Source organism: Plectropomus leopardus, chromosome 15 (assembly GCF_008729295.1).
Source record: "Plectropomus leopardus isolate mb chromosome 15, YSFRI_Pleo_2.0, whole genome shotgun sequence".
NCBI classification, from domain to species: Eukaryota; Metazoa; Chordata; class Actinopteri; order Perciformes; family Serranidae; genus Plectropomus; species Plectropomus leopardus.
Window position 1 is genome coordinate 19357628 of NC_056477.1, and position 23879 is coordinate 19381506.

General features: G+C 37.8%; 1 protein-coding gene across 1 annotated transcript; it reads left to right on the forward strand.

The window, feature by feature from the left end:
* Positions 1-413: 413 nt before the first annotated feature.
* LOC121954385 (lutropin-choriogonadotropic hormone receptor-like) lies at positions 414-12639 on the forward strand. Its single transcript, XM_042501851.1, has 11 exons — positions 414-586; positions 898-969; positions 4371-4445; positions 4702-4776; positions 6023-6097; positions 6385-6462; positions 6645-6713; positions 7151-7225; positions 9267-9455; positions 9608-9661; positions 11490-12639. The coding sequence occupies exons 1-11, from the start codon at positions 417-419 to the stop codon at positions 12637-12639; spliced, it is 2082 nt and encodes a 693-aa protein (XP_042357785.1). The 5' UTR covers positions 414-416.
* Positions 12640-23879: the final 11240 nt, after the last annotated feature.

Consider the following 23879-nt stretch of genomic DNA (forward strand, 5'->3'; position numbering starts at 1 on the left):
AGTTACTCTCCCCTCTTGAATACTGATTTCTAACAAGCAAAACTGACCTCACCACCTCACTTAACGCCAGTCTTTGACAGAGCTTAAATGGTCTCCACCCACTGAACGTCACATCTCTGCCGCTCGAGCTGTCAAAGAAAATTCCGCCTTAGATTCACTCAGTTGAACCGTTCAGACCGGCTGTGATCTCGCATTTACGACGGCACCTGAAGGCAGCAGCAGGTCCTGTAACGCACTGAGCTCAGGTGGGGCGGAAAAAAAAAGACCGTAACATTTATTAAGCCTTCCGTCTTTGGTTGGCATGTCAGAAATTCCTGAGTAGTTGTTTTTTCCTTCAACTTTGAGGAGATTCAGCAGAGTTTTTTTAGTTATTGTATTTTTTTTAGTCCCCCGGTGAGTGGCCCGGTGTCACACGCATGGCTCCCCGGGCGGTCTGGCTCCTGGTCGCGCTGTCCGGTGTCCTGAATGTGCACTCCTGCTGGGCTTATACCTGTCCGGCCATCTGCCGCTGCAGCGCCGACACTTTTCAGTGCAGCAGAGACACTCAGCTGGCCTCTCGGACAGGAGCAACATCCGTGCCTCGACTGTAAGTAACCCAACTTTTAATTCAGCTTCAGTGTCTGAGGTATGCCAGTCCAAAACGTGTAGAAGGACTGAGCCCATCACTGCCCTTTTGGTATTCACATTTGGCTTTTCTTTTGTTGTTCTGGCTTCTCATTAACTTTTAATCATTTTTATTTTCCTTACTGTCACTTCAATATTCTTACATGGGATTTTGGTTAAACTTATATAATGTAGCCTATCATAAATGAAATGTCTAAGGATAAATTGATTTTTTTCTGTTGTCTGTATTTTCCCGTTTGACTTATGAGGCTTTCAACTTTACTTATCTTATAGAAGGCTCAATCATCTGCCCTTGAAACAAGTCCCCACTCATGCCTTCAAGGACCTGATCAACATTACAGTAATGTAAGTTCCTTGTTTTGTCTTAAATGCTTTAACTGGGTGAAGAAATATATGGTAGGTGTATTAAAACTTGGTTTAGCTCAGAAAAGAGACACTTTAGCCCCAATAAAACATACAAGCAAAGAAGACTATTCAAACTTGAGTGAAACTTTTAAAAATGAGCAGATAAATAATGCATTTTACCTAATTAATGCAGTTAATGTTGCCAGTCTTAGAATATGACACAATTTGGACAATTAACTCAACCAGAAATACATTGTTAATGACACTGAATAAACATGTAATTATCTGAAGTACTATATTAGTAGCCTATGTGCTTTTCACTGTGAGGAAATGTTATGTATGCATAGGACAAAAACAAAAAAAGTACTTTCTTTATAGTATGAGTCCTTTGCGAATTAAGCCCTAAATACAGTTAAAATATTTGTTGAATCAGACAATTTAACAATTATGTAGGAGCATATAGTATTAGTAAGACAAAGTATTTCTACAGGACACAAACACGCATCCACCTGGTTCCAAGTACAATACCAGATATTTAAGTTAAATAAGTAAAAATAAATAAGTAGTAGACGGCATGATGTATTATTATAGTGTTCTTCATAATCACTAGTATGAAGAGTGTTTTTGCCGGTGGTGTTGTTATGATTTTATGTTCTTTAAAATGACTCAAATTTTGTGGACACTTCATATCACTCTATCTACAATAATGAAAACTACGTAATTTTCAGAAATCAAGTTAGGAAATAAAAATTACCTCTGTACTAAATGTCTAATATTTAGCCATTTTGATATTTGAAACATAATTTTGAAAAAGGAAAACAAAAAGTTTTATGACCTAATAAACTCAACTGTTACATCAGATATCTACCAAATGCTTGTACATTAAAAGCAATGGAGGAAGAGGTGATCATTTGTTTATGACTATTCATTACATCCTAACATAACTGCACTTCACTTTAATGCCTTGCTTTCAATTTACTTCCCATGCTGTGATCACCAACTCAGTGAATGTGTAGTCAAAGTTTCGCCCACATGCCATGTCATCATGTTTCTAACAGATGCTCTGTTTACATTTTCACATGACTGCAATTTAGCTGCTGCTGGGTATTTGTCTCATACAGTAATGGGACATGAAGTGGAGCTGAATGACCTGTAACTGGGAATCAGATGAAAATTATTTTTTGTTAAACATGATCTTTGTAAAGGAAGAAAACTGTAAAATTTGTCCCACTGCTGTGACACAATAAAGGTCAAATAGATGGGGCCACCCCTTGTATTTTGGGGGCCCTAAGCTGGATATGTTTTGGAGGGGCTCATTGTGGCATGTTGGCACTTCACGTGACACTGAACCAAGTGTGAAGTCTAATACAGAGATCATATTAGAAAAAAAGACAAAAGGAGCACAGTAAATATAAGAATGTAAAATTCCCCAAGACTCAGGAAAAAATTATGAGTAACAGGTAAAACATGAACATTTTACATTTCCCATTGCATCATTGAGTTTGTGGAGTTTCAGATGTTGGATAAATAATTGATTCATTGATCTGATTAAAGCTGATCACATCAGATGGACAGATGTAAAGAGCAGCTGTTGCAGAGGCAAGTGACAGCTAACTTTTAGAGACAGCAAAATTAATGGTTTAGTTTCATTTCACTGAGCTTGGCAATCTGCTTCCCCGTCTGTGCACAGTGTACACTCTGCACTCCGAGAGTGCGGTGCAATAAATAACTGAGTGGTAAACATATTTCAACAGCACTCCTAACGACAGTCCAGCTCCAAAAACAGAAAATCAATTTGTGGTGCCAGATGTGTGGTAAACCCTGCTGTCTCTTTTATGCTTCCAGGTAGAAAATAAAAAATATTCAGATTAAAGGGTAGAGGTCAGAAAGTGATAGATTTCTACCCATTAGCCTTTTAATTGTCCATTTCACCTGTCTCTGTGCTTATTGTTTTATCACTATTTGTTGGTAAAAAAAAAAAATGATACAAAATGTTGTCAGCTTTTCTTTAGAAAATTAAATGTTAATTAAAAATCTGTTTTTAGCAACTGCTTATATTGCTTAATGGGTGGGTCAGATGCTGCTAACTGACACTTCAAAGTTTAGTCGTTTTAAAACCAGCTGACTTGAAAATCCCACAAGAATGCAGACAACGCAGCGATACCTATCAGTAAAAAAAGAGTCAGCGCAAATCCAATTACAGCTGAATATCTTACCTAGAATCGACAGAACATATAACCTCTTTCTTTTTAACTGCTGATTAATTAGGTCTCGTCTTTATCATGTTTACAGTTGTTAAGTACTGAGTCCTAAAGCCACCATATTATCCTGAATTGGTTTCACCATTTAATTAACATATCAGTAACAGTTTGATGAGCAGATAACGTGTGTTAGCCTGTGGTGAAATCATTTGTGAGCCAGTTTGTGTTGAGTGTGTTTTAGTTTTCTGCTCTGCTCCTCAGGGACAAGTCTTATCAGTCTCAGATACTTACAGTACTAAAACATAATGTTTTTATTATGTTCAAATCTTGTCTCTATCATGAAATAGTTTTCAGCGATAAATCCAGTTTAAATGAGGTTACACGCTGTGATCCTTTGTCTTTTTAGCACCATAGTAAGTAACGTGTGTCAAGGTGGAATGACATGAGGTGTGTGTGGTTTGTCACCGTGGACGCTGAACTGGAAATCTTGGCACAGCTTCGTCTACATGTGAAAAAGCTTTTATGAGCTGTAAGTGGTAATTATGACACTATACATAATGTAATCAGAGGAGAGCATGAAAGAAAAAAATATAAGTCGTACAGATGGGAGTCATCTAATTGTTGGTTTTTCTTTGTTTGAGATGGAAGTAGAGTGACGTTAACCTAAGAAAAGTGTCGGTTGATTACAGCAGAGTGGGAGAAAACGATGATTACGAAAGGAAGATGGAGAGCGGCTCAGAGAGAGGGACTTCAGCCATCAGAAAACAAAGTGTTCAAGGACGAATCGAGAAGTCTTGTTGACTTTGTTTGTCTCTGAACGTCTTTGTTTAGTCCTCCTTCTTAAACATCTTCACTTAGTCTTCCTGGCCCAGATGCATCCCTGATGTATGGTTGGAGCTTTTCCAAAACATGAGATGAAGCATGTGCATCGTAGTGCCCTACAAGTGTGAATTGTCGTTGGTGATATTTAAATATTTCCCTCATGGCTTGTATCTCAATATCAGTCATCTCTGCCCTATTTCCAAAAGAAGTGCATTAAAAAGTAAGTAAGGAGAGAAAGCCATAACTTGCGTCACTCCTGATATTTGTTACACTAAAAACTGGTGTTTACTTGCTTGATCTGAGACATTTCAGGAGTAATTTGTTTATACGCTCTTGTTAATCTGTTGACTGATGTGGAGCCATGTCTTTGTGCCACAGTGAGATCTCCCAGAGCGACTGCATCACACAGATACAGAGACATGCCTTCCTCTCCCTCCACAGCCTGGCTCAAATGTAAGTGACACTTTACCTTCCGCCACACGTCAGATTCAAACAGCACGATGAAAGGAATTATTCATTCGAGCAGCTGCTACGTGTTTTGCATTGCATTTAAGTTTCACAGGATTAGTCTCTCAATTACAAAGCAGCGTGTTTAATCCTTGACTTTCAGAGCGGCTGATGTATGAATGGGCTTTTCTGTTTGTTTGTTGACAGCCGCTGACAGCAATATTGTAATTGCTGATACTTTTCCTCATTTTTATTCCCGCAGTTCAGTGCAGAATATCAACAGTCTGAGGGTTATTGAAAAGGGGGCGTTCACTGACCTGCCCAAACTGGAATATTTGTAAGTCATTCTGCTCTGTGTGATCATTATCCTTCCATTTAAACCCTACTGACCTGCAAGTGGATCAGCTAGTACCATTCCCTGATCTGCTCTTCAAACTTCACATGACTATATTTTAAATCTAGTGAATAAAGGCCCATCTAACGATGGGCATTTTAAAGGGGCAGTTCACCCCAAAATCAAAAATAGGCATTTTTTTCCTCTATTCATCTATCTAGATTGTTTCGGTGTAAGTTGCCGAGTGTTGGGGATATTGACGTAGTGATGCCTGGCCTCTCTTTAATTTAATGGAACTAAATGGCACTCAGCTTGTGGTGCTCAAAGTGCCAAAAAAATACTTTGAAAACTCAACAGCAATGTCTCTTTCCATAAATCATGACCTCTTCACTCATAGTAATCAACAGACATTTTTGTGAGCCGTTTTCATGTAGGATCTTTTTTCCATCTCCAGAACTACACCCACCAACTGCATCATCATGCAGAAGGATGCATGCATCTACTCATGCTCGTGACTGCATGAGGTGTATACATTAATGGCGTTATGGTTGGCGGGTGTAGTTCAGTAGAAAGAAAATTAATCCTACGTGAACAAAACGACGCCTCTTGAATAACGACGTCATTATATCACAGTTTTTGGTTGGCTACAGTTGGCATTTATTACTAGTACAAATGACTCTGTAACTGTCACAGGTATTTATCGACAGTGATGCACCACCTGGGTGGACGCTCATATTTTCGTGATTTTTTTCCAGCACAATGCAATGACTTGGTGCCACAAAATACTGTCCGTCTTAATCCAAGTGGTGCTCTAACATAATTTAAAATGAGTCTGCAGGAATTTTGAATGAGAGACTAAAAAAGTAATGGATATATAAAAAAAAGAAGAAACAACTATAATATTTTCATTGGCCTCTATGTGCTTTCTACTGTTTACAAACCCAGTTTTCAGGCATGTTTATTAAACAACAGTGAAAAAGAATAAAGAAAAACAGAAGGGCATATACTCATTCACTGAAAGATTTGGAGATATTATTTATTCATCTAGCATTCATTGTTGCAAGTTTAATGTAAGAAACATGTTAAGGTCATAATCAGATAGTGACATGATGTGTTAAATAACATTTAACCTGAACTGGAAATTTTCTCTTACAAACTGAAACAATCTGCGACCTCGTGACATTTTGTAGGAGAGATTTGTTCTTATCTACTCACAATCATTTGTCTCTGCTGCTCATCGTCTTCACAGAAGCATCTCCAACACAGGGCTGATTCTCTTCCCAGACTTCACAACTATCTCCTCCCTGGTGCCAAATATTATCCTGTAAGTAATGGCATTTAAAAATAGGGTCTCTAACCTGGATTAGTGTCTTTCTGTATGTTGCAAAACTGCCTGTTCATGTTATAACTCAAAGAAGAGCCCAAGCTGTTTGTTCTGAGCCCCGTTTTGCCTTTATCTATCAATGTCACAATGCCACCAACCCTGCCGCAAACCCCCTGACTGGGTCACAGTTCATTAAGCTGCTCTTCTTTTGTATGAATATGCATAATTTTGTCTAACTGATAATTATGCCAAACAGCCTGAGTGAATGTTATCTCCTCCGTGTACAGAGAAATGGCAGACAACATGAGGATTGACATCATTCCTGCCAATTCTTTCCAGGGTATCACAGAGGAGTATGTTGACATGTGAGTACAGGAGTTGACTTCTTTTTTGCCTCATTATCCAAGCTAAGGGCAACAGTTTGTTACCATTTGTTAAGAATGTGTTTTGAAGTGTCTCAATATGCTTATGTAATTGGATGTTCAGTTCTTTGACCTTGGCAATGGGTGCTTTTGACAGCAAATGTATAACATTTTGTCCTTGACAGGAACCTGGTTAGAAACGGCTTCAGGAAAATAGAATGTCACGCATTCAGTGGAACCAAACTCAACACACTGTAAGCATGTTGATAATCAAGTTTATTCCCTCATGCTAAACAACAACAGCATACAGGCTGATACAGTACACTGTTAAGTGTGCCGTTCAGATTTAAGGCTTTTCTTTTTCTAATCGTAACAAACTGAGTGTACCAGTAAACAAACGTTATGTAAGACTAAACAAAGATTGGATGCCCTGTTGTTTTCTTGCTCTGCCCCATACTGCTGAATGTTGATGGGGACGAGATATGTGCAGACACCCTGTGGTCTAAAAATAAAGTCATCTTCCTCAGTGTCAAACTGAGAAGACAAAAAACTGGATGAAAAATGGTTTGAGGAGCATTGTTGGCCATTAATGTCATCTTTAATTTTCTTTCATATAACATGTTCACTGCTAAACTGCTGTTTGGCCTGGAGGTCACATGTGTTACAGTAGTCTTTTCTTTTTTTTTTGTAGGATTTTGAGAGACAACAGGTATCTCAGTGAAATTGAGGAAAATGCTTTTGAAGGAGCCATGGGTCCAAGTTCTCTGTAAGTGACAATAATTCAGATTAAAGAGAATGTCTTTATCATTTTCCAGAAGTCAAAAGTATTCTGACTATACAAATGGAGCAGATGATTAAAATGTAATGCATCCATTTCATGTGTCCCATTTTTCTGAGGTCCGCCAGGAGGCCTGCGGGCTACACTTGAACCAACTACGATCTACACTGCTTTTTCTCAGTGATGTTGTTAAGCCTGGGCGTCTGAGGCTTCAGCCCCAAATGTTTCATAAATATCCCTATAATATACATTTGGAGCTATTCCAGCTTTTGTCTACAGATTTTCATGATAGCATTTGTAAAGTATACTGTACTCAATACTCAACTAACAACTACGTATATTTTTTCTCATCACAATTCATAATTTTTCTGGGAAGTTAAAAAAAATAGTTTTGTAGTTTTAGAGTGCATAATAAAGCATTAAAATAGAGCTTGTTCATCCAATAAATAATTTTTTTTTAAAAATCCCAAGAAAGGACCCTATCAGGACCCCCCTGTTGGGGTCCAGGCTAAGCCACCAATGTCATCAAATCCTAGGAACGCCCCCGCTTTTTAAACACTACGTATATAAAAAATAAATACTTGTGTCAAGTACTTAGAAGTACCTTGAAATGGCACTTGAGTAACTGTACTTTAAACTACTGTTGAAAATAAACTAGTCCTTGAAATTAAAATAAAAACAGGAAAATTCACGATTGTGGCAAAGTTAAATACAAGAGAGGACAGTCATACATTAACTATCTTTTGTTGTTTAAATCAACAGCATTAAGGTGACCATATTTGAACTAGGTCAGTGAAGCAAAATTAATATTCATAACAATGTTTATAATTTTATTGTATAAACATTGGGGCGGTGACAGCCTGTCTGTGTAAACAACCAACAAGGCAAGCAGACCTGCAGAATACTGATTAGTTAGCAAATATCCCAGTCTGCTGGGCATACAGCTTGCAAGGTCTCTGATTGTAAGCAACCCCGTGTTGTAGATATGAAATTTCCTCTTATCTTAGTTTATGAATTACAGTTGTGGTATCCACTGACATGCAGGAAAAGCCAAAGGTCTTCTTTTTGCTTGTACGGGGTCCAGAGAGGTACCTCGGGGTATATTCAGATTTAATGAATGCCAGGTTGCAAGTAATGCAATCAAATGAGGGGGCAAAGTAGATCCTGAATGTTATTTGGCTTTGTGTAAAATGTATTCAGTCCTTTGTGTCAGTTTTTACAACCTTCTGTGTGTCTTTTTATTATGAACGAGCATCTCTCCAGATGGTTCTTGATGGCTTAATAAATAGAGTGCCCTATGAGAGACTTAAGAGATTTGCCTGTCACAGCATTTCTTACCTCCAAATGATGGTTCTTTTTGTGGGAAAAGCTGACTTTATAACCTTTAAACAGAGTTAAAAATTACATCTGAAACACTAGGCAAGATAGACCAAGTCTGTTCTAGCAACTTGTGGTAGTCCAGTGCCTTATTGAAACACTGTATTGTATTATTTTTTTTCACTTCTTTACTGAAATATATTTTTATGACATTTGTAATTACGTACTAGAAAATTATTTTCTGAGACATTTTTAGGGCTTAATATACTATGATGTTTTTTTATGACATGTTTGATGGCATACTATACCATGATAGTTTATGATATTTTTAAGGCAGAATATATTATGACCTTTTCATGACACTTTTTATGGCATATAATAGTATGATATTGTTAAGACATACCATGCTATGGCATTTTTTATGACATTTTTTAAGGCATACTATTCTGTGACTTTTTTGGGACACTATACTATGACCATTTTATGACATATTTTTCTGGCATACTATACTTTGATATTTTTATGGCAGTTTTTATGGCATAATATACAAGGATAATTTTAACCTTAGACAAGATAGACCAAATATGTTCTAGCGACTTGTAGTCCAGTGCCTTATTGAAACACTATATTTTATTGGTTTATTTCATTTATCTTTACTGAAATATATGTCTACATTCTGTGTGTGTGTGTGTGTGTGTGTGTGTGATTTCAGGGATGTTTCCTTCACAGCTCTAAGTTCCCTGCCCCCTAAAGGACTGAGGCAGGTGAGGTTTCTGAAAGCCAGCTCTACTTTCGCTTTGAAGACCCTCCCTCCACTGGAGAGCCTGGCTGAGCTGCTGGAGGCCGAGCTCACGTACCCGAGCCACTGCTGTGCCTTCCACACATGGCATCGGAAACAAAGGTAACCGACAACCGCTCCCGGAGATGTGGCATATCCATTCACATCTGCATAAAGAACTCTGTCCAGTGAATACAGATCATCAGTTGGTAATTAGCAGTGGAGTTTATTGACATTTTGTGTGGTCTAACCTTTCCTTTTCTTTTAATTTAAAGGGAAAGTGCCTTAAAGAACTTCACAAAACTTTGTGACCTGAGCGAAGCTGAAATGTAAGTTACTTCACTGCCCACTTAAAGGAATACTTCGCTGATTTTCAACCAACTTTCTATCCAAACAATGTGGGTAGCATGTATAGATAAACTGTGGTAGACATTCCTCCATCAAACCAGTGCCCAGGCATTGTCCCCTAGAATTTTTTCAGGCCCGATGGTACACACATGCAAATATCTATCAGAATGGACTACTACCTGTATAAATGTAGTTAAATGTCAAGTAGGTCATTCTGTCAGGTAAGGATATATAACAGAAAAAGACTACTTCTGCATAAATGTAGCTAAATGGTGAGTGCGTCATTCTGTCAGTTACAAGTATCCATCAGAATAGAGTCCTGCTGTTATAAATGTAGTGAAATGTGGAGTAGGTCATTCTGTCAGACATGATATCTCTTTTTAAATGGATTGCTACCTGTATAAATCTAGTTAAAAGTAGAGTGAGTTGTTTGTCAAGAACAAGTATTTATCATAATAGACACCTTCCTTTATAAATGTCTTTAAATGTGGAGTAGGTCAGTCTGTACCAGGCACAAAAGTTCTAATTTCAGTTGACTTCTGAGTGTAATTTTCAACCTGTACAATTGTAGCATGAGGACGGATGTGTTATTTCAGTGTGATGGTCAGAAATGAGTAATTGTCTTGTTTGAATAATCTCATCAGAATATTTAAATTACACCCATTATTGTCACATCTCTCTGACTGTCATCAGCTCCAGTGTTTACCCAAGAATTTTCACTAAAACGCCAGGGATGATTTATTGCCGTGGTTGGCTTCAGTCTGATGGCACAGTCATTCAGCAGTTTGATTATTTGCATTCAGATTTTTGTTCACATTGTATGTTAAAAACTTCAAACAAAGTGAAACCGACACCAACACAACATCATTAGCAAAGTGTGTATAATTCACTGTTGCACTCTTTCTTGGCTTTGAGAAAAATTTCAACACAACATAATTCTCCTTTCCCATCTTTTTTTTTATTCCTGGCTCAGTTGAGAAAAAAAGTGAATATATTGGGTTACATGTACAAAGTTTTTTACTTTTTGGATTGTTGGTCATTTAGTTAATCTGTTAGCTTTTTTGCCTTTTCCCCGCTGCAGTAATTTAAACCTGCTATCCCCTACTCTGGCAGTGAGAGTAAAAACAACACGTGCATATGTCCATACGTCATAGCACGCCATAGTTGATTAAGTAAAGCAAAACTATCTGCACAGTTTGTTTTACTTTGAAAATTGACAGGAAGTGAAGTGACTTCAGGGTTAACTCCCTTCACTTTGAGCAACAGCGGGAAAGCAGCACACAGGGGCTCCGCTTGGTCTTGAGAAGCAGCAGCATTTATAAACTGAAAACTGTGACCACACAATTAAACTTATTTTTTACCATCACTTTATATGAAACATTAAATTTTTTTAATGCATTTAATTGTAAAAATCCACCCCTACTCCGTTTTCTATATGAAATATCATTGGAAGAATAACCCCCTAATACAAAGGCACGAGGAAAAATTTAAACAAGCTCACCTGTTCTCCCAAAAACATTTGATTATCCTCCTCCTCCTCAGAAAAAGACACTTTCTATAAAGCTCATGTCTATAATGCATTATAACCCATGATGCGCATACATACAATGTGTGTGTATAATAGCGGACATACAGCAGACAGGATAAAATACAGTTGTAAACTTTGGCTGAATTTAAACTAAATCCGGCAGTAAGGCAGCCTCATACAGGATTGTTTTTGTGCTTTACTGTGACACAATCAGAAAACGCAGTGTTGTTCCTCCTGATCAATTGCTGTAGGATCTTTATCTTAATCTGTGTATTTTCCAGAGAGCCCACCGCAGATGGTGTGAACCTCATCGATGACATCAACTTTCAGTATCCAGACCTGGAGTTTGATTGCCTTAACAGCCCCTTTGTCAAGTGCATGCCAAAGCCAGATGCTTTTAACCCTTGTGAGGACCTGCTGGGTTTCCCCTTCCTGCGCTGTCTCACCTGGATAATTACGGTGTTCGCTGTAACGGGAAACCTGGCTGTTCTGGCTATGCTGCTAATTAGCCGCCATAAACTAACTATCTCCAGATTCCTCATGTGTAATCTGGCCTTCGCTGACCTCTGCATGGGGCTTTACCTGATGCTCATCGCCTTCATGGACTACCACTCCCGTCATGAGTATTACAACCACGCCACGGATTGGCAGACAGGGCAAGGATGTGCGACAGCAGGGTTTTTGACAGTGTTTGCCAGCGAGCTATCAGTATACACACTGACTGTGATTAGCCTTGAGCGCAGACACACCATCATTAATGCCATGCATGTAAACAAGAGGCTGCGGATGCACCATGTGGCAGCCATAATGGGGGCAGGCTGGGGCTTCTCTCTGGTGGTTGCCCTGCTCCCTCTTGTGGGGGTAAGCAGCTACAGCAAAGTGAGCATCTGTCTGCCCATGGACATCGACACACTGGGCTCTCAGGTTTACGTGGTCGCTGTGCTCATTCTCAATGTCGCCGCCTTCCTGTTGGTCTGCTACTGTTACATATGCATATATCTGAGTGTTCGAAACCCAGAGCACTCTTCTCGCCATGGAGACACCAAGATTGCCAAGCGCATGGCTGTGCTCATTTTCACAGACTTTGTGTGCATGGCCCCAATATCCTTCTTCGCCATCTCTGCAGCCTTGCGTATGCCCCTCATAACAGTGTCTCACTCAAAGATCTTGCTCATCCTTTTTTATCCCATCAACTCCCTCTGCAACCCTTTCTTGTACACCCTCTTCACCCGGGCATTCAGGAAGGACGTGTGTCTGCTGTTGAGTCGCTGCGGCTGCCGCCACACCAATGCTGACTTCTGTAGGTCACAGACTCTGGCTTCACACCTCAACTGTACCCAAAAAAAGTCTAACAGAAACCCTTGCTCACTTAGCTTCTATGCCCTTCACATTAAGATGAAGGATTGCTTTCTAAATAAGGGAGCCACATGACCTTCAACACTGACAATTTTTTATAAACTTCAAGGCAGTGTCTGCTGCTAAAAATTTTGCATTTCTTCAAAATTTAGGGTCAAGGTGAAGAGATTCTCAATACTGTACATGACATCAGATCAGATTTGATTAGTTTACAAAGTGAGAATTTCATCTGTCAGGTCCAAGAGACCTCAAATTGAAGACAATGGGTGCTGAAGCCTTCATGTCTGCACATGTAACATCATGTGGTACAAAGACGCTGATGCATGGAGAAGGAAAAAAACAAAACAGGCCGGTTTACTTGCAAAAAAGCACAGGCAATCAATTGTGTTGTTAAGATCAAGATATATATAACAGCACTTGAAGAGGAAGACACATTTGGTTCAATTAAAGATCTGAGTTTGAATACAAATTGATCAAATGGAAGTCTCAGGCTTCGGCTCAGAGATGTGCTTTAGTTTCATCTATTGGGTTGTTGTACTCGGGAGACATTTGGACTGGAAGACTTGTAGACTGCAGACATGCAAGAGTGACCAAAGATCAGCTTTAGATGTCTACAAGAAATATTACCACTGTTCAAAACTGTCAGATATTTTAATTTTAAAAAAATGTAAGCGTGATCAGTTTCCTGTGCTTACCATTTTTATGCCTCCACGCCAGCAATAGCTGAGTTGGGAGGCATAATATTTTCTGGTTGTCCGTCCAGCCCATTCTTGTGAGCACAATCTCTCAAAAAGGCTTTGATAGACTCAAGATTTTGGTGGTCAGAAGTCAAGGCCACTGTGACCCCTCTGTCTCATTCTTGTAAATGCGTTATCACCTTTGGGAAATTCTTCAATTTTGTCACCAACTGATTCATCCTTGAGTCCAAGTGTTCACTTGGACTCAAGGATGAATCGGTTATATTTTAGTGCTCAAAGATCAAGGTCACAGTAACCTTGCATTCATCTCATTCTTGTAAAACTGATATCACAAGAAAACCTTGAGGCAACTTTTTAATTTGACACAAACATTAACTTAAACTCAATGATGGCCTGATTGAAAAGTAATGTTTAAAGGTTTAGGTCACAAGATGAAGATGGCCTTGAGGGAGTTTCCTCAAATTCTGCACAAACGTCCACTTGGACTCAACAATGAACTGATTCGAATCTGGAAGTTAAAGGTCAAGGTCAAGGTCAATTTTAGTACTATTTTGGAAGACATACTATATTTTGACGACAAACTACAGTGTGACTTTTCTGTTACTTTGGATAACAGACCATACAATTACTTTTTTTATGCTACTTTGGACCACTTATTTTAGTATGCCTTTTTATGCTATTTTGGACAACATATTACAAACCCTAACTCCAATGAAGTTGGGACACTGTGTAAAACATAAATAAAAACAGAATACAATGATTTGCAAATCCTTTTCAACCTGTATTCAATTAAATACACTACAAAGACAAGATATTTAATGTTCAAACTGATGAACTTTATTGTTTTTTGGCAAATATTCACTCATTTTGGATTTGATGCCTGCAACAGGTTCCAAAAAAGCTGGGACAGGCGCAACAAAAGACTGGGAAAGTTGAGGAATGCTCAAAAAATACCTCTTTGGAGCATTCCACAGGTGAACAGGTTAATTGGAAACAGTTGAGTGTCATGATTGGGCATAGAAGGAGTATCCCTGAAAGGCTCTCTTGTTCACAAGTAAGGATGGGGCAATGTTCACCACTTTGTGTGCGTGAGCAAATAGTCGAACAGTTTAAGAACAATGTTTCTCAACGTACACTTGCAAGGAATTTAGGGATTCCACTGTCTACAGTCCATAATATCATCAAAAGATTCAGAGAATCTGGAAAAATCTCTGTACGTAAGCGTCAAGGCCAACAACCACCATTGAATGCCCGTGACCTTCGATCCCTCAGACGACACTGCATTAAAAACTGACATCATTCTGTAAAGGATATTACCACGTGGGTTCAGGAAAACCATTGTCACTTAACACAGTTCATCGCAACATCTACACATGCAAGTTAAAACTCTACCATGCAAAGGGAAAGCCATATATCAACAACACCCAGAACCACCTTATCTGAGATGGACGGACACAAAGTGGAAAATTGTGATGTGGTCTGACGAGTCCACATTTCAAATTGTCCTTGGAAATCATGGACGTCGTGTCTAGCAGGCCAAAGAGGAAAAGGACCATCCAGACTGTTACCAGCGCAAAGTTCAAAAGTCAGCATCTGTAATGGTATGGGGGTGTGTTAGTGCCCGTGGCATGGGTAACTTTCACATCTGTGATGGCACCATTAATGCTAAAAGGTACATACAGGTTTTGGACCAACATATGCTGCCATCCAAGCAACGTCTTTTTCAGGGATGTCCCTGCTTATTTCAGAAAGTCGATGCCAAGCCACATTCTGCCTGTTTTACAACAGCATGGCTTCGTAGTCAAAGAGTGCAGGTACTAAACTGGCCTGCCTGCAGTCCAGACCTGTCTCCCAGTGAAAATGTGTGGCACATTGGAACGTGCTGCAAGCATCAAAATCAAAATGAGAGAATATTTGCAAAAAAACAATAAAGTCTATCAGTTTGAACATTAAATATCTTTGTAATGTATTCAATTGAATATAGGTTGTGAATGATTTGCAAATTATAGTGTTACACAGCGCCCCAACTTCATTGGAATTGGGTTTTGGATACTATGACATTGTAATGCTATTCTACTCCAGACCATCTACTATAGTGTGACTTCTGTTTGCCATTTTTGACAGCATATTTATAGTATAACTTTTTTATACTATTTTGGACAAACAAAATATAGTATGATTTTTACATCTTATTTTTGGACAGCATACTATACTGTGACATTTTTATGCTATTCTGGACCACATACCATAGAATGACATTTTTCAGCTATTTTGGACAGCATACTATTGTTTTACTTTTTTATGCTATTTTGGATGGCACACTATACAAGAAGTTTTTAAAGCTATTTTGGACGACATAATACAATATTCCTTTTTTACGCTATTTTGGACGATATGCTATAATGTGACTTTGAACAACATGCTATACTAACATTTTGATGTGATTTTGAACTATGTACAACAGTATGACGTTTTGGTGCGATTTTGAATAACATGCTATAGTACGACTTTTTGGTGCAGTTTTGGAAGACATGCTATAGTATAACATTTTGGTGTGATTCTGAAGGACTTACTAGAGTATGACTTTGTGGCGCAAAGTTGAACAACATGCTATAGTTGGACTTTTTGGTGCGATTTTGGACGACATGCTATAGTATGGCATTTATGTGCGATTTTTGAGGGACATGCTATAGTATGACGTTTTGCCGCAAATTTGAACAAAATGCTGTATTATGACTTTTTGCCGCGATTTTGAACGACATGCTCTTTGTGACATTTTTGTTAGATTTTTGACAACATGCCATAGTATGACATTTTGGTGCGATTTTGGACAACATACTATGGAATTATATTTTTGTGTGATTTTGGACGACATGCTAGTGTGACATTTTGGTGCGATTTTGAAGAACATACTATAGTATGACTTTTTGCGTGTGATTTTGGACAATTTGCTTTGGTAAAACATTTTGGTGCAATTTTGAACTATGTACAATAGTATGACGTTTGGATGCGATTTTGCACTACATACTATAGTATGACATTTTTGTGTGATTTTGGACAACATGCTCTAGTATGACATTTTTTTTGGTATAGTATGTCCTTTTCAGCTGTTGTATTGAGACACGTTTTTGCCATACTATACTATGTCGTTTTCAGACGATTTTTTTTTTATTTACTATAATATGACATATTTGGCCGTTTTTTGGACATGGTATTCTATGACATGGTTTAACTTGCTATATTATGGTGTTTTCAGCTGGTTTTCGGACATGGCCATTTTTTTGCCATGCTTTACTATGTCATTTTCAGGAGATTTTTTGAAGTGCTATAATATGACGTTTTTTGGATGGTTTTTTTTTTTTTTTTTTGGCGATGCTATACATTTGGAGACCAGCCAAGAAAGGAAACTCGCACCCAGATCTAAACCAAAGCTGCTCATTCCCCCCGAGGGAGATGAACCCCTTCATAAACATGCAAACGGCCACACCATGGCTCATGATCATGTTTAATATATTCATGAATCAGCAGTTGCAGCCATTTGAGCAACCATTGACAGGAAACTACATGCATGAAAACTCACCAGCAGCAGGACGAGGACGTTACTACCCAAACATGACACCCCAAGCAGGAGGAGGAAGTTTCTACTCGCCACCCCAAGGCCATCCAATGAGGAGAGACAGAGATTGGAGAGTGATTACGCTACGGACCTCCAGATAAAGAGAAACAACAGATCATTGTGTGCGCTTTTGCCTTATCTTGCTAAGACTCTGTGTTAGACGGTATGTGTTACTCCTCTAAAAGGGAGTTAGGTGACTGTTGCTTTTGATTTACACTTTTGACAGTTTTATGTTAAAATAAAGGCAGCTTCAAGCAGTTTTAACCTGTTTATACCATCCCTGGGTGCTCACCTTTTCATTCTTCTGAGAATCTGGTGAGTGGCTAAAAGACAAAAACAAGAAAAAATCAAACAGGTTGCTGGACAAAAGAAAAAGTTTCAGTTTGCTGCTTGGCTTTGACCGACCATGAGTGAATAAAAACTCACGAAAACATCCAGGGAGGCTAGTACCAGAGCTACTCCCAGAGCCGCCCTGCATCCCCCAAGAGGGGAGAGACAGGAGAGGCTTTTTTTGACATGCTATATTATGGTGTTTTTAGCCGTTTTTGCAACATTCTATGCTATGGGGTGTCTTGGCACACTATTTTATGCAATTTCAGCTGTTCAGCTGTTTATTGGACATGTCACATTTTGACATTTTTTGCCATACTATAGTATGGCATTTTCGGGCGTTTTTTTCTACATGCTGTATTATGGTGGTTTTGGCTGTTTTGTAACATTCTATACTATGGCGTGTCTCGGCACTCTGTTTTTTGCAGTTTTCAGCTGTTTTTTGGACATGTCACATTTTGACATTTTTCGCCATACTATAGTATGGCATTTTCGGGCATTTTTTCAAGATGTTATATTATGGTGTTTTTGACTGTTTCTGCAAAATTCTATACTGTGCCGTGTTTCGGCACGCTATTTTATTAGGTTTTCAGCTGTTTTTTGGACATGTCTCATTTTGAAATTTTTTGCTAGACAATAATATGGTATTTTCGGGCATTTGTTCAACATGCTATATTATGGTGTTTTTGACCTTTTTTGCAAAATTCTTTGCCATGCCATGTTTTCGGCATGTTATTGTATGTGGTATTAAGCTGTTTTTTGGACATGTCACATTTTTCAATTTTTTGCCATACCATAGTGGGGCATTTTCAGGTGTTTTGTCAACATTCCAAATTATGGTGTTTTTGGCCCTTGCAACTTTCTATGCAATGGCATGTTTCCGCAGGCTATTCGAAGCGGTTTTACACTATGTTTGGCCGTTTTTGCACCATTCTATGCTATGGCTTGTCTTGGGACACTATTTCATGCAGTTTTCAGCTTTTTACGGGACGTCATATTTTGACATTTTTCGCCATACTATAAGTATTGCCTTTTCGGTTGTTTTTTCAATATTCCAAATTATGGTGTTTTTGGCCCTTTTTGCAACGTTCTCTGCAATGGCATGTCTCTGCAGGCTATCCTAAGCAGTTTTAAGTTATTTTTGGGACTTGTCAAATTTTATCTTTTTTTGCCATACTATAATATTGCATCTTCGGCCATTTTTTCAACACGCCAAATTACGGTGTTTTTTTTTTTTTTAACAGTTTTTGAAACTTTCTATACAATGGCGTATCTTGGCAGGCTATTCTAGGCCATTCCCAATAGTTTTTGTGATATGTCAAATTTTGCCATTTTTTGCCATACAGTAGTACTGCATTTTTGATCATTTTTTCACATGCCAAATTATACTGTTTTTGGCCCTTTTTGCAAGCGTCTGTGCTATGGTGTGTCTTGGCAGACTATTCTAGGTAGTTTCCAGCTGTTTTGGGTAAATGTTAAATTTGACATTTTTCGTCATACTATAGTATTATATTTTCAGTGATTTATTTAACATGCCAAATTATGGTGTTTTTGGCCCTTGCAACTTTCTATGCAATGGCATGTCTCTGCAGCCTATTCTAAGCGGTTTTCTGCTATTTTTGGCCGTTTTTGCGCCATTCTATGCCATGGCTTGTCTTGGGACACTATTTCATGCAGTTTTCAGCTTTTTACGGGATGTCATATTTTGACATTTTTCGCCATACTATAAGTATTGCCTTTTTGGATGTTTTTTTCAATTTTCCAAATTATGGTGTTTTTGGCCCTTTTTGCAACTTTCTCTGCAATGGCATGTCTCTGCAGGCTATCCTAAGCGGTTTTAACTTATTTTGGGGACTTGTCAAATTTTATCCTTTTTTTGCCATACTATAGTATTGCATCTTCGGCCATATTTTCAACACGCCAAATTACAGTGGTTTTTTTTTACAGTTTTTGAAACTTTGTATACTATGGCATATCTTGGCAGGCTATTCTAGGCCATTTCCAACAGTTTTTGTGATATGTCAAATTTTGCCATTTTTTGCCATACAGTAGTACTGCATTTTTGATCATTTTTTCACATGCCAAATTATACTGTTTTTGGCCCTTTTTGCAAGCGTCTGTGCTATGGTGTGTCTTGGCAGACTATTCTAGGTAGTTTCCAGCTGTTTTGGGTAAATGTTAAATTTGACATTTTTTACATTTTCGGTGATTTATTTAACATGCCAAATTATGGTGTTTTTGGGCTTTTTGTACTTTTCTCTATAGTGGCATGTAGGCTTTTCTGTGCTATTGAAGACGTATAGCATGTCAATGAAGTTATATTTTGAATGCCCCTGAAAACCACTGAACACATAACAGCTTGTAGAGGTGCATCATAGTAATCAAAGTGGTAATGAAAGCAAAGAAAGGCCAAAAACATCATAATTTAGCAAGTCAAAAACATGACAAAAAAAGTCAAATTTTTACCAATGGCTGAAAATGACATAGGATAGCTTATAGATACCCGTCTGAGCATACAACGTGGAAATCAAGGCCAAAAAAGGCCAAAAACCTCATAATTTAGCATCTCAAAATAATGATGAAAAGGCAATAGTATAGTATGGTGAAAAAAGTCAAATTTAGACCACTCCTAAAAATGGCTGAAAACAACATATAATACCTTGCATAGTTCCGTCATAGCATACAAAGTGTAAATCAAGACCAAAAAAGGCAAAAAAAAAAAACTCATAATTTAGCATGTCAAAAAAATTACGAGAAAGGCAAGAGTATAGTATGGCGAAAAAAGTCAAATTTTGACCGCTCCTAGAAAAGGCTGAAATCAACACAAAATAGCTTGTACAGACCCGTCATAGCGTATAAAGTGGAAATCATGGCCAAAAAAGGTCAAAATCCTCAAAATTTAGAATGTCAAAAAAATGACGAAAAAGACAATAGTATAGTATGACGAAAAATGTCAAATTTTGACCGCTCCTAAAAATGGCTTAAAATGACATAGAATAGCTTGTAGAGACCCGTTATAGCGTATAAAGTGGAAATCAAGGCCAAAAACAGCCACAAACATCATAATTTAGCATGTCAAAAAAATGATGAGAAAGGCAATAGTATAGTATGGCAAAAAGAGTCAAATTTTGACCACTCCTAAAAATGGCTGAAAACAACATAGAATAGCTTCTAGAAAACCATCATGACATACAAAGTGGAAATCAAGGCCAAAAAAGGCCAAAAACATCATAAATTAGCATGTCAAAAAAAATGATGAGAAAGGCAATAGTATAGTATGGCGAAAAAAGTCAAATTTTGACCACTCCTAAATATGGCTGAAAACAACATAGAATAGCTTCTAGAAGCCCATCATAGCATACAAAGTGTGAAACAAGGCATAAAAAGGTCAAAAACATCATAAATTAGCATGTCAAAAAAAATGACTAAAAAGGCAATAGTATAGTATGGCGAAAAAAGTCAAATTTTGACCACTCCTAAAAATGGCTGAAAACAACATAGAATAGCTTGTAGAAACCCATCATAGCATACAAAGTGGAAATCAAGGCCAAAAAAGGCCAAAAACATCATAAATTAGCATGTCCAAAAAAATGACTAAAAAGGCAATAGTATAGTATGGCGAAAAAAGTCAAATTTTGACCACTCCTAAAAATGGCTGAAAACGATATAGAATAGCTTCTAGAAACCCGTCATAGCATACAAAGTGGAAATCAAGGCCAAAAAAGGCCAAAAACATCATAAATTAGCATGTCAAAAAAAATGATGAGAAAGGCAATAGTATAGTATGGCGAAAAAAGTCAAATTTTGACCGCTCCTAAAAATGGCTGAAAACAACATAGAATAGCTTCTAGAAACCCATCATAGCATACAAAGTGGAAATCAAGGCCAAAAAAGGCCAAAAACATCATAAATTAGCATGTCAAAAAAAATGATGAGAAAGGCAATAGTATAGTATGGCGAAAAAAGTCAAATTTTGACCGCTCCTAAAAATGGCTGAAAACAACATAGAATAGCTTCTAGAAACCCATCATAGCATACAAAGTGGAAATCAAGGCCAAAAAAGGCCAAAAACATCATAAATTAGCATGTCAAAAAAAATGATGAGAAAGGCAATAGTATAGTATGGCGAAAAAACTCAAATTTTGACCACTCCTAAAAATGGCTGAAAACAACACAGAATAGCTTCTAGAAACCCATCATAGCATACAAAGTGGAAATCAAGCCCAAAAAAGGCCAAAAACATCATAAATTAGCATGTCAAAAAAATGACGAAAAAGGCAATAGTATAGTATGGCGAAAAAAAGTCAAATCTTGACCGCTCCTGAAAATGGCTGAATATCATGTCGATACGTGATAGCATGTGAAAAAAAAAATAGCCAAAAAACTCATATAGCATTTTGAAAAAAATTGACTGAAAACAATTATGTTGAAAAATGTCATTCCCAAATATAACTGCTAAAAACCACATAAAATAGCTTTTTGATACATTTCATATAGAATGTCAAATAAATGTCCGAAAACATTGTAATATAGCATGTTCAAAAAATGACCAAAAACAACATAGTATAATAGAATTTAGAGTCTAAATATTCAGACTCCAACCCCAGACCTGCGAGAGAGTGACTTACTTAAGAGGTAAGGTGTCTTTTTTTTCTGAGTGATAGATACCCAACAGTTTCTACTTTCACAGTTGACCAGACCAGGACTTAAATGCTCTATCACTCGGGCAGAGGGAACGTCTCTGACCCATCCCCTCTTGGAAGATCTAGGGCGGCTCTGGGATTACCTCTGGTACTACCCTTCCTGGGTTTTTATTTACTCATGGTTGGTGAAAGCCAAGCAGCAAAATGAAAGTTTGCTTTTGTTTAGCAACCTGTTTATTTTTTGTCTTGTTTTTGTCTTTTAGCCACTCACCAGATTCTCAGAAGAATGAAACGGCTAACACCCAGGTTAAACAGGTTAAAACTGCTAGAGGCAGCCTTTATTCAAAGATATTAATGCTAAAAAAAAAACAAGCAACAGTTACTTCACTCCCTTTTACATGAGTTACATATACCGTCTAACACAGAGTCTAAGCAAGATAAGGCAATAGCACAAAAAGCGCACACACAATGATCTGTTATTCCTCTTTATCTGGAGCTCCGTCGCATCATCACTCTCTCCACTATCCGTCTTTCCACATTGGCTGGCCGTGGGGTGGCGTGTTTGAGTAGAAACTTCCTCCTCCTGCTTGGGGTTTCATGTTTGGGTAGTAGCCTCCCCCTCCAGCTGTTGGGAGTTTTCACTCCTCCACATAGTTTCCTGTCAATGGTTGCACAAACTGTTGCTGATTCATGAACATATTAAACATGATCATGAGCCACAGCGCGGCCGTTTGCATGTTCATGAAGGGGCTCATCTCCCTCGGGGGGAATGAGAAGCTTGGGTTCGGATCTGGGTGCGAGTTTCCATTCTTGGCTGGTCTTCCAAGGTATAGCATCTCCAAAAAACGGCGCAGCCGTTTGCATGTTCATGAAGGGGCTCATCTCCCTCGGGGGGAATGAGAAGCTTCGGTTCGGATCTGGGTGCGAGTTTCCATTCTTGGCTGGTCTTCCAACGTATAGCATCTCCAAAAAAAAAAAAAAAAACGTCCAAAAAACGTCATGTTATAGCGCTTCAAAAAATCTCCTGAAAATAACATATTAAGGTATGGCAAAAAAAGGTCAAAATAAGAAATGTCCAAAAAGCAGCTGAAAATGACCTAATACAGCATGTCGAGTAACGTAATCGTACAGCACGTCCAAAAAAATGGCAAAAAAAGGCATATTATAGCATGTCAAGAAATGGCCTGAAAACGACATAGTATAGTATGGCAAAAATTGTCAAAATACAACATGTCCAAAAAACAGCTGAAAACAACATAATGTAGTATATCAAATACTATAGTAGTATATCATAGTATAGCATGTCCAAGAAATGTCCAAAAACATTATATTATTGCATGTCAGAAAATCGTTTGAAAACAACATTGGTGAGGTTGTGCCCTAAATCCCCTCTCTGCCTTTTCATGATTTTAAATGACATGCTATACTATGACATTTTGCCAATATTTTTGACAACATGTTATAATATTAACGTTTTTTTCATGATTTGTGATGACATGCTATAGCATGATATTTTTTGATGATCTGTGACAATATGCCATACTATGACTTTTGGGGGGATTTTTGATGACCTGCTTTACTATGGCGTTTCATGATTTTTTTATGACATACTATACAGTGACACTTTTTCATGATTTTTGACGACATGCAATCTGACACTTTTTGATAATAATTGAAAACATAATACACTATCACGATTTTTTTTATGATTTTTGAAGACATGCTGTACTATAACAGTTGTTTTATGACTACACTTAGATTTCTATGACAATGTTATGGCATATTATATTATGACATATTTTTATGGCATACTATGATATTTTATGACATTTTTGATATTTTATGACATTTTTTCTGGCATACGATACCTAGATTTTTATGATATTTTATGGTATATTATACCATGATATTTTCATGACATGACTATAATATTGTTCTGACACTAGTACTATAACGTGTAAAATGTTAAACAAAAAAATGCTATAAAATCATAGTGTATTTTTTTGTTTATCACACTTGAAGCTGGTA